We start from the raw sequence: 13,414 nt of genomic DNA, 5'->3' as shown, positions 1-13,414 counted from the left end.
AACTGCAGTGAGGCAGCATATTTCCCAAAATTGGAGTAGTAACATTTCCTAACTACATGCTGCATTGTAGATGAGATAGCCACTGTGATCTCTTTTCCAACTAGGCCATTACTTATCTATGCATACCCATGGCCAAATAGCTGCACTCCTTGAGCGTTGCCCCCCCCCCCAAGGAGGACTCCGTTAATATGCTCTTATTTCATGTTAGGGGTACATTTATTGGGATTTCCTGACAGTATTTGTTACACTGCCAGAAGTGGGAGGGGAATACTAGTGGGTTATATGTTGTACTATTTGTTCCTCTTCTTATTTCCTTTCTTTTTACTCTATTGGTCTCAATACATGTGCACTATGCAGAAAGTATCTTGTACACATAGGTTACCTTACCCTAGATGGTTACATCGCACATGCTTATCGTCCGCTTTAACTAATTCCCACTGTCCATGAGTGCACCCACTAACGCTACTAGCCACTCCTCATTGAAATGCATGACATGGAATGTGCGGGGGCTCTCCAATCCACGACAGGCCCGGCAAGTACAATCCTACTTAACCAGACACGGTTACAGACCGCCTTTCTCCAGGAAACCCACTGCGCCCCTGATGCGATGCCCTGATATGCCTCTGCTTGAGATATGAACCGGTTCTTGGCAAACTATAGTACATACTCCAGAGGGGTTTGCATCCTGGTACGCAATGCAATACCATTTACTGCAAGGGAAGTTGTTGCCGACCCAGGAGGTTGTTACCTTGTTGTTGCAGGCATTTTAGGCACCATCCCCCATTATTAATGAACATTTACGCACCAAATATGGACTTCCCCGAAATTTATACGGACATGTTTGTGCACCTTACTCGATTACACACCTCCACTATACTCATGGGTGATGATTTTTACCTCTATTCGAATCCATCACTTGATACAACAGGTGCAGGTCAATCCACGAAACCACAATCTTTATGTGCTTTATCTGCATTCACAAAATATCACCTTTTAACCGATGCATGGCGATTCAGATACCCAAACGCAAGGGAATAAACATTCTACTCTGCCCCACATGGTACCTGGTCTTGTATAGATCTTTGCTTCACTACGCCAAACCTAACACTTGCACTCATCGATATTTTGCATTTGCCCAGAACGCTGTTAGACCATTCCCCCGTGATACTCACAATACAGATGTACAACGATTTATTACCGCGTGTGCCCTGGTGCTTTCCTACGAATGCATTACTTGACGAGGTCTTCCGTACTGAAGTCCGAGATGCAATTACTGAATATTTTCAACACAATGAAGGCACAGTGCAACCCTATTTGACACTCTGGGATGCTTTTAAAGCATATATCCAAGGAGTGTGTATTGCAAAGCACTCGGGAGTGCTCTGCTTAATACGTAGAGAACTGACACAAGTAGAACATGCACTAAAACGACTCGACACTGTGATGCTAACAGCCGATAACTCTACGCACTTACGCAGAAGGGCTTTGTTAATGCAGGAGTTTCAAGACCTGGCCTACGGTGAAGTTAAATACTTAAGTAAATATGCCGGAGCAAAAGGATACAGAGAGGGGGAGAAGGGGATAGGCCTGGCCGCACACTGGCCAATACCCTGCGTCCTCCATATCAGGCAACAATGATCTTGTCCCTCCACCTAGAAGATGGAACCATAGTCACAGCACCTGAAGACATAACGCACACATTCATGCAGTATTACACTCACTTATACACATCAAAATGCACTACCACCGCATATACAATTGCAGATTGCCTTGCAGAGATCCCTATGGTTTGGTTGGAAGTGGGACAGCAGCAGGTCTTAGCCGCTCATATCACTTGTGGAAGATCGCCCAAGCAATTGATGATCTCAATGGCACATGCACCCCAGGTCTAGACAGCTTTACTGATGCGTTTTATATAGCTAAATTTACCCCGTACCTAATCGAAGTATACACAGTGGGCCTGTCGTGCGGTGTTCTCCCCCAAACAATGTGAGAAGCAGTTATAACCCTCCTATTAAAACCTGGCAAACCACCAGAATATTGTTCATCCTATCAAGATTTGTCCTTATTAAACCATGAAAATAAAATGTTGGCCAAGGTACTGGCCATGTGCCTGTCTCTCCTAATTAACACAATAATTTCCCTGTTATAGACGGGTTTTGTTCCTAACCGCTCCATGTCGAAAACCTACGTACTATATTTGCTGTCCTTAATCAAATTAACCCTGAACTCCCAGCAGCTGCAGTCCTACTTGACGCTGAGAAAGCCTTCGATTTATTAGAATGGCCTTTTCTGCTAGCCACATTGAGCAAACTTGGTTGCCCTAATGGCTTTTGTGACCTTATCCGCCTATTGTACGCGGCTCTCATAGCAAGCTTAAATATGAACTGTACCATTACAGACCAATTACTTCTGTCTCGCCATTTAGCAAGAGGACTAAGATTCCAACATGGCCCACTGTTAGCATCCCTAAATGCAGACGACATTATGCTGTTCCTTAGAAATCCCGAATCTAACCTCTCCTAACTTCTCCTAAGTTTTGAGAGAGGTGGTTCGCTTTGGAGCTCTCTGTGGTTTTAAGATTAACTGGGCTAAATCTGAGATATTCCAAGTGACACATGCAACACTCCAGACATCTCTAGACTTCCCTCTCCAATGCTGCTCAGATTCTCCCAAGTATCTCGGCATCTACCTACACCGCCAAAGCTCTGAGGTGATATAAGATATAACTACGGCCCCGCTTTGGACAGATTAACCACGCTAATTGACAAATGGATAAAACTCCTTCTATCCATGGCTGGAAGAATCGCAATAATAAAGATGGTAGTACTCCCCCGTTTTTTATATTTAGTCTTAAACGTCCCAATTATGCTAACTAACTCCGTCTTTGATAACCTATGAAGCATACTCACTTGATTACTATGGGCGGGAAAACACTCCAGGATTGTCTGGAGGACCTTAATATTGCCTTGTGAGCATAGAGGATTTGGATTCCCGGAACTCTACTTTTATTACCTAGTGCCGCAAGTGCATTTTACCTACCACTGGTATTACCATGATGCTCGACTCCGATTCCTTAAGCCTGAAAGTTCACAGATCCACCCTTATCCGCTCGATACATTCCTACCACAGGGTCTACCCAAAAGTGGCTCAGATATTCAAATGATTACAACTACATGCTGGCCATGAACTAAACTTCAAAGATATCTCGGTTTTGAACACCTTTATTCACCGCACATTCCTATAGCAGATAATCCATGGTTACCTGTCACAACCGAAACACTCACCATGAAAACTCTTTCAACCTGCTGTATACAAAAACTTGGCGATGTGTTTGATGGGACTGGATTACGCTCGGTGTCATCCCTCTCTAAGGGATGTCATGTCACACAAATGGATAGATTAATTCTACACAGACTACATAGTGCGCTGAGGGCCACGATCCCTACTGCTCCCCTTGAGCCGCCTGAATTCCCCTTACTATCATTGGTAATCACGACCCCTGATGGAGCACATTTTGTTTCCAGACTTTTCATACAGCATCCAACATGAAACCCATCACTGATAGGGGTGTGAGGTCGGCCTAGCAGAGAAACGTGGGCTCTCCTTTGCCTGACAAAACGTGGTTCTACTGTTGCAAACAGACTAGACTAGTCTCAAACAACCACCGGCACAAGCTTTTACATTTTTAGTATTTGCATCGATCATACACCACCCCGCATCTACAATTCAAATTCGATCCCATCAAACCCCACAACTGTCCTAAATGCGCATCAGACCACGCTGACTTTAAACGTCTAGCCTGGAACTGAGCACTTATACTTGCATACTGGGAGGACGTATTCCATACCCTGTCGCAGATGATAGAAATTGAAATAGACCCTACTCCGCTTACAGCCCCTCAGGGCTATGTTCTGCCATTGCCAAAGGGAATCCGGCCATATACTGCTGTTGCACTGTTACTAGCTAAGCCCCAAGGGCCTCATTTATGAAAAGTGACGCATCACTGCGTGAAAACAGTGATGCGTCACTTTTCACTGCGCCCTCCCTGCGACTCCAATGATGCGTCATATTTACAGTATGACGCATCATGTCGCAAGGAGTCACAGATACGTCAGTATTTCTGACGTATCTGTAGGCGCAAAAGTGACGCATTGCTGGAGTGTGTCACAAAAGTGACGCAACTCCAGCAATGTGTCCTTTCACATGGGGCAAGCCCCATGTGAAAGGGCCTGCGTCAGTCTTACGCCTGCTGTGAGGCAGGCGCAAGATATTGACGCATTTGCACCCTAGAAGTGGCGCAGTGAAATCTCGTAGATTTCACTGCGTCACTTCTATGATGCATACTTACGTGGGAACGCCCACCCTGCATACATTATACCTGACGCAGGTATAATGTAGCGCAGGGGTTTACAAAGTGACGCATCTAGGTAGATGCGTCACTTTGTAAATATGGCGCATCATGGCGCATGTTTTACGCCACTGGTGCGTCACAAAAAGTGACGCACCGGTGGCGCAAAAGAGACACAGGGGCTCATAAATGAGCCCCCATGTATCCAGGCATTGGGGGGCATCGTCTGACCCTACAGCCAAACACTGGATGCAGGACCTGGTTAACTGCGGTAATACTAGTGACATATGCGCCTCTCGCCAGCCTCCTGCATCCAGACCTAAAAACATATGGCAGCCTCTGAGATCGTATTTACAGCTGTTCCCACTCGAAAGCAGAGACCACTCCTCTGGTTGACACAAATAGCACAACAATACGACCACTCAAAATTGACTTTTATTATGCACTCCACAATACATGGATGAGATTCCACAATCCTTGGTAATGCACGCTCCCTCCATGCAAACAGAAATCATGCTTTCATAATATTGCCAAACACTCTACAGTATGGCCACCACATATCTCACCTTGAATGCTTCAAAGATGTAACATGACAGTGGTTAAAATTTGACAAAATACGACCATGCATAGCTAGCCAAAAAGCTACATGATTTATGTACAACTCTACCTTTACTTTGAGACCGTTGTTATTTTTATCTCTCTATGTACTCTGTCATTTTTTATGAACTTAATAAAAGACATAAAAAAAGGTTCACCAGACCATATCTCCATCTCCTGTAAATGATGCCCGATATGAAATTGTCTTAACAACACTCAAAGTTAAAGGTAAGAAGATCTCAGTGGAGGTAGGAGGTGCCTCCACTCTCCAATGAGAGCCAAAAGTTACAGTAAGCCACAGTCAAAATACAGTAGCGGCTCCTGGAGGGAGTGCTGTGGGGCGGTGAGGCGGGCGGGAAAGGGGCAGGGTGGGGGGTAGTAAACTACGGCATACGGCAGAACCGAGGTAAGTACATAAATAAATAAATAAAACAAATTACATTGCACACGCTGCATCGTCATTTGGTGTTGCAGCATGCGCAATATAAATAGTTTTATTTATTTATTTATGTACTTACCTCAGTTCTGCCGTATGACGTAGTTTACTAGGCAGCCAGGAGGTAGACATGCTCTAAATTCAAAAGCTTCTGGTTGCCTGAACTGAACGTCGCCGGGCTTTCACAATCCTGCGAACGTGGCCACCTCAGCCTGGCAAAAGTGCCTCAGGGGAAGATACAACACCCTCCTCCTCATAACAAAGGGGAGTGTCACTGATTGCCTTGGACCAAGGCGTTTCAGTTGTAAGCCCTGAAGTGACCAGGCCCGAGTGTCAATCAGTGACACCTCATCACAGATTGAAGTGTGGTCAGCAAATCTCACTGACCCCATCCCACTCTGTGACGAGTGAGGGACAGTTGCCTCCCCTCATTAGCTAGCCTAAGCTCAACAAATGAGACAAGGCAGCAGCTCCAGCCCTCCTGGGACTTCCAAAGCTTTCCTCTCCGGAGTTGCAGGGTACGTACGTTTTATGTTTGGTGTGTGCATGCCTGTATGTATAAATGTACGTGAGTAAGTGTTGTGAATGGGGGTTTGTGAGTGCATGCATGTTTGTGAGTGCATGGGTTTGAGTGTGTGTGTCTGTGTGTCCGTCCAATCCGCCCTCCGTGCAAAAAATGTCAGCCACCACTGAGATAGACTGCTCATAAACGCTGCTGTCAAAGCTCACTGCTGGTGCTCCAAGAGCCTGATAAATGCATATGTCCACACAGATGAAGAAGATTCTGGAGGAGGTTGGATGCTGTATCGTGGGGCAGACAGAAGAGTTGGTTCCTGCTGACAAAGTCCTCTATGCGATGAGGGACATCACAGCTACGGTGGACAGCCTGCCTCTCATCACAAGTACAAAGCTTTTTTACCTGCTATCTTGGGAGCTTCAGGCCCATCTCGTTATCAGGGTCTGGCAGTCACAAGTAGTACCATGACTTTGCCTATTAGCTTTTATAGTTTAGTTACACACCTCAAAAAGGTGAAAAGAAACGAGAACTCCTTAAATGTGCTAAGAATAAAACACTTTAGTGGCAAACACATTATTTCGATATTTTTAACATTGGATAATTCTCTTGTACGCCGTCTCAAAACATGATCTTCAGGTGGAGCACACAAGGGGCCACAAATAAAACTGGTGGGGCCACCAATAATGGCTGATCATGAAGTGTGCATGTCTGGTCTTTATGCACCTAAAATATATATATGTGTGTGTTTATATATATATATATATATATATGTGTGTGTGTGTGTGTATATATATATATATATGCACATACTTTTATTTATTTCAAAGCTTTTATATAGCGCTGGCTAGACCCGGAGGTATCAGAGCTCTTTACAGGAGCAAGAGCAAGAGCAAGGCAAATGTCAATGGAACAAAGGATACATGCAAAATACAAACAAGGATATGAGAATATCCAACATCAAATCAGGAGAAAGGCAAAAACAATTAGTATCAAAGAATTACATACAGTTAGAAAAAAAATAAGGGAGGTGTGACAGAGGAACACTCATAATTATATCTAACAAGAACCAGTGATTAACACAAAATTTACAGAAATATAATTAGAACATAAAATACATGGGAGACCATGGAGAGCAAGGCAGTTGTAAAACAACAAGGAGAACACAAGGAACACAAAAGGCTGGTAGATTAGCAGAGAGATGAACTGAAATAGGTGTCACGAGATATCAGGTTTTGAAGGGATCATGTACTCCAGTATGTATTGAGGAGATGGCATTTAAGGTCTATTTTGAAGCCGTGGTAGGAGGGGTTGCAATGAAGGTCCCTCAGAAGAGAATTCCATATTTGAGGCGCGTTTCCTGAGAAGGAGCGAGTCTGGGTAGATTTCATTTTTAGTAACGGGAGAACGAGGAGAAGAGCTTCTCATCGGTCTGGCACTTCCCGTTCTTGTGAGTTTATTTGATAAGTAGTCTGGGGATTGGGAGTGAAGAGCTTTGTGGGTGATGCAGGCGGTCTTGTAGTTGCATCTTCCTTCGATGGGGAGCCAGTTAAGGGACTTGAGGGCAGGTGTGATGTGATCAAACCGTTTGCAGCCTGTTATATACATATATAACACTACTATGGTCTGTGAAAGGGGCTAGGTCTTTGAAGTGCCAACATCCCTCCTGTTCTCACCTTAACACCACTATCTTTAGCAGTCTTTGTTAGAAGTTTTACCTCTTTTTTCTTTTTATTTACGGGCCACAAAACCTGCATATCTCACACCTCATTTGTTTCCTCTTCAGCATCCTTTTTTACTCTCTCCTGCACGTACTTCCTTGCATCTCCTTCACTTCACCAATCCCCACACATATACACACAATACTATCTACTCAACTGCACACTCTGCATTTTCTTTACCTTTAGCCCTGTTAATATTTTGACAGCTGTGTACCTCTTTCATCCACTTTCACATAGATTCTCAATTACAATTGGCACACATGACCATTACTCTGTGCGCTCTGCAGAGGCCAAAGGCTGCATGAGCATGTATTCAAAATTCTTTAAGACTCACAGAGAGGCACTATGACAAATTTGCACAGTGTTCAGCCTGAACTGCACCGCTCTCAACCTTGGTCAACCTGAACTCACACATGTATATAGGAGTGACTCTTTTCACACTACACTCTATACATGAGTAGCATGTTGCATGAACAACTACAGCAACATGCCACCCCGGAAAAAGTAAATACTCTTAGGTAATGCAAGAGTAAGTAAAAGGTCAAATCCGAACAGGAACATCATCGCTGTTCCGGGGCTGTGTCCTTTTTGCTGGATGCAGCTTTCACCAGTGGTGGCTCACAAGGGGGAGGATAGGCCATTTACAGATCAGTCAGAAACCCCACCAGCGATGACTCAGAGGATAAATTGAAGACTTCATTAGAAAGCCACATGCAGCATGTTGGTAATTCGCCCCAGTAGATGGAGTGGAATGGCAGATTCTAAATGAGAGGTTCTTGCAAGTGCTCCAGCATCAAATGATGGACAGAATGATGAATGAATCGAACATTTCACCCCCAGTCAAAAGATCTGGGTTAAATCCATCATTCTTTTGCTCACTATACCTCCCCAGTTTGGACCCAGCCATATGCCAATCAGTCTTGACCCTGATCCTCATGGGAACAGTCTAGCCCGAACTGCCAAGCCGGGTCCTCCCTGGACTGAAAACAAGCATCCTGGGACCAGTAACACCACTCATAAGCCAGTGGCACAGTGATCAAGGGAGTGGCATGTGGATCAAAAAACAATGGTTTTAGGCCCAAATCTCTTTACTGGGGTGAATGTATGACATTGTTCTGCATTCTATCCATAAATTGTTCTTTTTGAATTTGTCACCTCAAATGGGCCGGGCTATGCCCAGACGTGGGTCCCATGCTCTCCATTCCACTGGAGTCATGCTATCCTGGCCTTTGCCGAAACCGGTTCCAGGATGCTTGTTTCACATCCAGGGAGGACCTGGCCTGGTGGTTCGGGCTAGATTGTCCCCATGGGGAGGCAGGGTCAAGACTGATTTGCATATGGTTGGGTTTAAACTGGAATGGCATGGGGAGCAAAAAACTGATGGATTTAGGCCCAGATCTCTGTACTGGGGTTAATGTTTGACATTGCTCAGCATTTTGTCCTTCAATTGTTCATTTTTTCACTTGCAAGCACTCCAGCAGAGCATTTAGCCACTGCCAGCAGTGGGTCCCCATGACCTACGCTGCAGATTCAGCTCTGTGATTACTAGCGTGAACCAATCACGGTGGTACTGTATACTGATCCAAAGCTTACATTGCTGAATCAGCACATACTGCTGAGCCAGATCCATGACCCAAGGTCTGGAATGGCGCCAAAAGTAGCATAACCTGGTCTCACAGTGTTGAATGAGCTCTAGGAACCTAAGTACGGAAAGATTGCAATAGCTTGGTCCATGGTTTGCAAAAGTAGGTCAGTTCTGTACCCTTTAATCTGGATTAATCCAAGTCGTTCCATATGTTGGTCTGGCTGTCTTTAAGATCACAGGGTAGACATCTTCCCTGAGGCTGGACATGCACCTGTGCTGCCCTTGTGTAAAGTGGAGTTCTCATTAGTAGATGTTGTTGCCGCAGCCCTCTTGGAAATTCAAGTTAGATTGAGCCCCTTTGGAAAGACTAAAAAAAGAAAAATCTCATCTCAAATTAGTGCAAGGTTGATGTGCAAGGCTAACCCCGACTACATCTGTCATTCATCGCGTAAAATGCTGCACATGAGTTGACTAAGTGCAGACAGTCGATTAGCAACCCCTTGATAAATCCGTAGAATTGTAAGTCAAAATACAGCGCCTCCCCTCTGTGAGCCCCATCAACTGAGCTCCTCTACTGTGGGTTAAGACTGCCTGGAATGTCCATGGGATGTCCATAGATGGAAGCAGAGTACAGCTGCACAATGAAGAGTGATACAACCAGCAGGTTAGTGGCTATTGTGACTTTCAAACGATGCTTGGAGAGAAAGAGGCCCCAAACCTGGTAAATCCAACTGTGAATGAGGACTAACAAATGTTCCAGTTCCTCACCATGGCTCAACCTCTCCTCTGATTACTCCAGAGCAATGTCATGGCTAGTCTTATACCATCAATGTCTGCTTGCCCACATCGCTTATCTGCAATCAGCCTTGCCTGCACATGGGATTAGATGGGTATCTACTTTACAGAGATGACCAAATCCAATGTCCTTTGGAATTCACAAGCAGAAGAATATGGGGTGCGGAACTATCGCTTACAAACCGCAGTATGCAAAGTACAAGTGCACCCCCTTCCAGCCTAAAGGAAATTCCTGACTGGGGCACTTGGAAGCAACATTGTTTGTGGTTTTGGAGAAAAACAATCAATGAAGGAAACCTGTCCATATGAATGGCACCCTCGGGATATCAGATCTATCTTGGTGAATGCACTTCAAATTCCATTCAGGCTATTCTGCTCCAGGGTAAAAGAGATTACCTCCTCGTTAGTCTTCCTTGCCACATGACTAACAAAGTGAGCTTCAGCTCCACACCAGAACCCTCCAAAGCAAAAAAAAGTCAGCCTCCCATCCCTTCCCAATATGGCCGACCCAATACACCCTTGACCTCTATAAGAGGCGGCCCAACCCAGCAGCCTGTTTTTTTGGTTCTGCACTGCAGTTCTCTCCTGAGCTTTTTCAGGTAAGTTATTCCTGCTGTAGCTGGAACTGGGGTCCCTGGTTGGTGGCCCTGCTCTAGCGGGCCCTAGGACTCTGGGACCATCCTCCTTCCTTCCCCCGGTGTCTGGTATGGGCCGGTTAGGCTCTGCTTTAGCGAGCCCAGGGAGTACAGGAGGACGGACGGGGAGTTCTGGGGCTCTTCCTAGTGGCCTTGTTTTTCCTCTCCCCTTGTCCTTGTGGGCACGGTGTTTTGGCTTCGCCGGTTCCCGTGGGGGTCCCTTCTCTTGCCCTGGGGTGGTCTTTCTGTTCTGGTGTCCCCTTCCTGGATTTTGACAGTCTTTGGCGTCCTGTGGGGTGTGCTTGCGTTCCTGGTCTGTACGGGGTCGGTTGGTACACCTGCTGGCAGGCTTCCCGTCTGGCTTCTGTTGTCCGTTTCTTGGCCTACAGCCCCCATGAGATCGTCTGTTCTCATCTATCTCGGTAGTTGTGCTGGGTCGGGCCTGTTCTGTGCCTGTGTGGGGGACCACCTGGGTGTGCCGGGTGCTGTTGTCTTCTGTTTGCCCTTTTGGTTTTTTGGCACGGTTGTGCTGTCCTTGACTGGGCACTTGTTCCGGCTTGCGTCCCCGGTGGGGGCTTTTTCTGCCTTTTCGTCCTGCCTCCCGGCTTGGCGCTTTCCTCTGGTTATGGGGTGTTTGGGCTTGTCTGGCCTGGCCAGGACATTTGGCCGGTTGTTGGTGCTCGCCTGGGTGCTTCTCCCTTGGTTTGTGCTCCTGCGAGTGTTGGACCGTGGAGCTCTGGCTCATTGGTCGTTATTGTGCTTCGGGGGGCACTTCCGTGCACGGGACATGGGTTTGTTTCCTGCCACGGTTTTCGTATTGTCCCATGGTGGTATCTGTTCGGACGGTGCTTTTCATTGTCCGGGGTTGCTGGATTTTCCTGGTTCTCCTTCCCCGGGCGGTGCCCTGCCCTTCCTGTATGGATTTTACTTCCTCTTTGTCCCTGGTTTTGGGGTGCTGGGGCCTGCTGGCTCGGGTTTGCTCCCTGGGGTGTTGGCGTTGCTCGGGCTTGTTTCGCCTGGCTCTTCTGTCCTTCCCACCTTTGGTGTGTTTATGACTGTGGCTTTTCCTCCCTGTGCGCTCCTGTTCCTGTTGGTTCTTCGTTGTTCAGCTGGGCCGGGCCTGGTTGTTGGTTGGCTGAGAGGCCGCCTGGGTGCTCGCTTTGGCGGCTCGCTTCCTTCTTATGGAACGTTTCTGGGACGGTTTGCTTGGTGCCTGTGCGGGGGAGTCTCGCTCCTGCGTGCTGCGTTCCCCTTCCTGCCGGGCTCTGGGTGCTTTCTTCTGCATGGTGGCCTCTGGTAGACGTTCGCTTCTTTTCTGGTGGCTTGGCCTTGGGCCTGGTCCCTTCCGCTCGTCGGGCTCCGTGGGCGGCCTTGTGGGTTTTCCGCTTTTCACTGTTGGCCAGTTGGGTTTCCATGGTGGGCGGGTCTCTTAGGAGTTGTCTCCTGCGCCTTCCTGGGTCTATTTTTCCTTGGGCCTGCCTGGGTTCTCTCCTTGGTGTCACACTCCCTTCCGGGGGGTCCTTTGTGTGACTGGGGTCCCACCTGTTTTTTCCTTGCGGGTGGGGTTGTGGTGACCTTCGTGGTTTTGGTTGTTCAGTTGGCGTGCTGGGTTCCTTTTGCCCCTCTGTCCGTTCCTGTGGCTCCTGCCAGTCTTTTTCGTGCGTCTGGTTCCGCTGCCCCGTTCCTCTGATGGTTTCAGCTCTCTCGCGGTTGGTGGTCCACCATGCGATGTTGCTGTGCTTCGGGCGGACTGTGTCTCTTTTCTACTGTGGCTTTTTGTTGGGTCGCTGTGCTGGGGTGCCCTCTTTTTCTTCGGTCCCACTGTCTGGGCTTTTGCTCCCCTCTCGTTTTTGGCTGTCCGTTGAGCAGTCCCGGTGTGTTTGGACCGGCTTGCTGCTTTCTGTTCTGGGACCTGTTTGCTGTTGCTTTTGGCTCCGTGCGGTCTGGTTCCGTGCCTTCTCTGTCCTCCTTCGACCTTTGGTTGGGGCAGTTTTTCTGGCGGCACTGCGTGTCTCGGGGGTCCAGGTTTTCTGCCCTTCCGGTGTATTTCTGTCCCCAGCTGGTTCTTCGTGCTCATGGTGGCCTCTCTCTTGGGTGGTCCTTCCACTCGTCTGGTCTGTTGGGTTTACCCTTTTTCGTGGGCGTCCCATTCTGGTCCATTGCTTTATTGTGAGTTTCCATGAAGCCGCTTGGCTTTGGTATGTGCTCACTTTGTTAGTCATGTGGCGAGGAAGACTAACGAGGAGGTAATGCCCCGGTAATCTTCATTACTCCGAGTATAGTCTTCCTCGCCACATGAGTTCCCATCCCTTCCTTCCTGTCTGGCTATTGGCTTCATCTTTATGCTTGGTAGTTTCAGGCTGTTGGGTTTAGCCGGCCCGCCTCTTATAGAGGTCAAGGGTGTATTGGGTCGGTCAAATTGGGAAGGGATGGGAGGCATGGGAGGCTGACTTTTTTTTTGCTTTGGAGGGTTCTGGTGTGGAGCTGAAGCTTACTTTGTTAGTCATGTGGCGAGGAAGACTATACTCAGAATAATGAAGATTACCGGTAAGTAACCGGGGCAACACTTATTACTAATCTTCAGGGGAAGCCACCTGCAGCCGTAGGTTGGGTTCCCCCTCCCGTGTCTACAAAGCCTGCTTCCCTCCCTTCTGCTTCGCTGTCTTCTTTCCCCCTTCTTTCTCAACTATGGTTTTATCCTGGTCTTTTATCTTTTCATGTCTATACTGTGGTGCAGCTACACATACCCGCACCCAATGCCCCGTACCTTTATCATCTAC

At 47.3% G+C, this 13,414-nt stretch overlaps 1 protein-coding gene across 2 annotated transcripts in view; it reads left to right on the top strand.

Moving 5' to 3' along the window:
• TYMP (thymidine phosphorylase) overlaps window positions 1–13,414 on the top strand; it is a 231,107-nt gene that overhangs the window by 174,220 nt on the left and 43,473 nt on the right. For both annotated transcript variants that reach the window (XM_085653764.1, XM_085653763.1), the window contains one exon: window positions 6,157–6,286. In XM_085653764.1, coding sequence (XP_085509890.1) covers window positions 6,157–6,286 — 130 coding nt within the window. The remainder of the gene's footprint in view (window positions 1–6,156; window positions 6,287–13,414) is intronic.

The sequence above is a fragment of the Triturus cristatus genome, chromosome 4_1 (assembly GCF_964204655.1).
Source record: "Triturus cristatus chromosome 4_1, aTriCri1.1, whole genome shotgun sequence".
Taxonomy (NCBI): Eukaryota; Metazoa; Chordata; class Amphibia; order Caudata; family Salamandridae; genus Triturus; species Triturus cristatus.
Note: the sequence above shows the minus strand (reverse complement) of the source record. Positions and strands in the feature narration are given on the sequence as shown.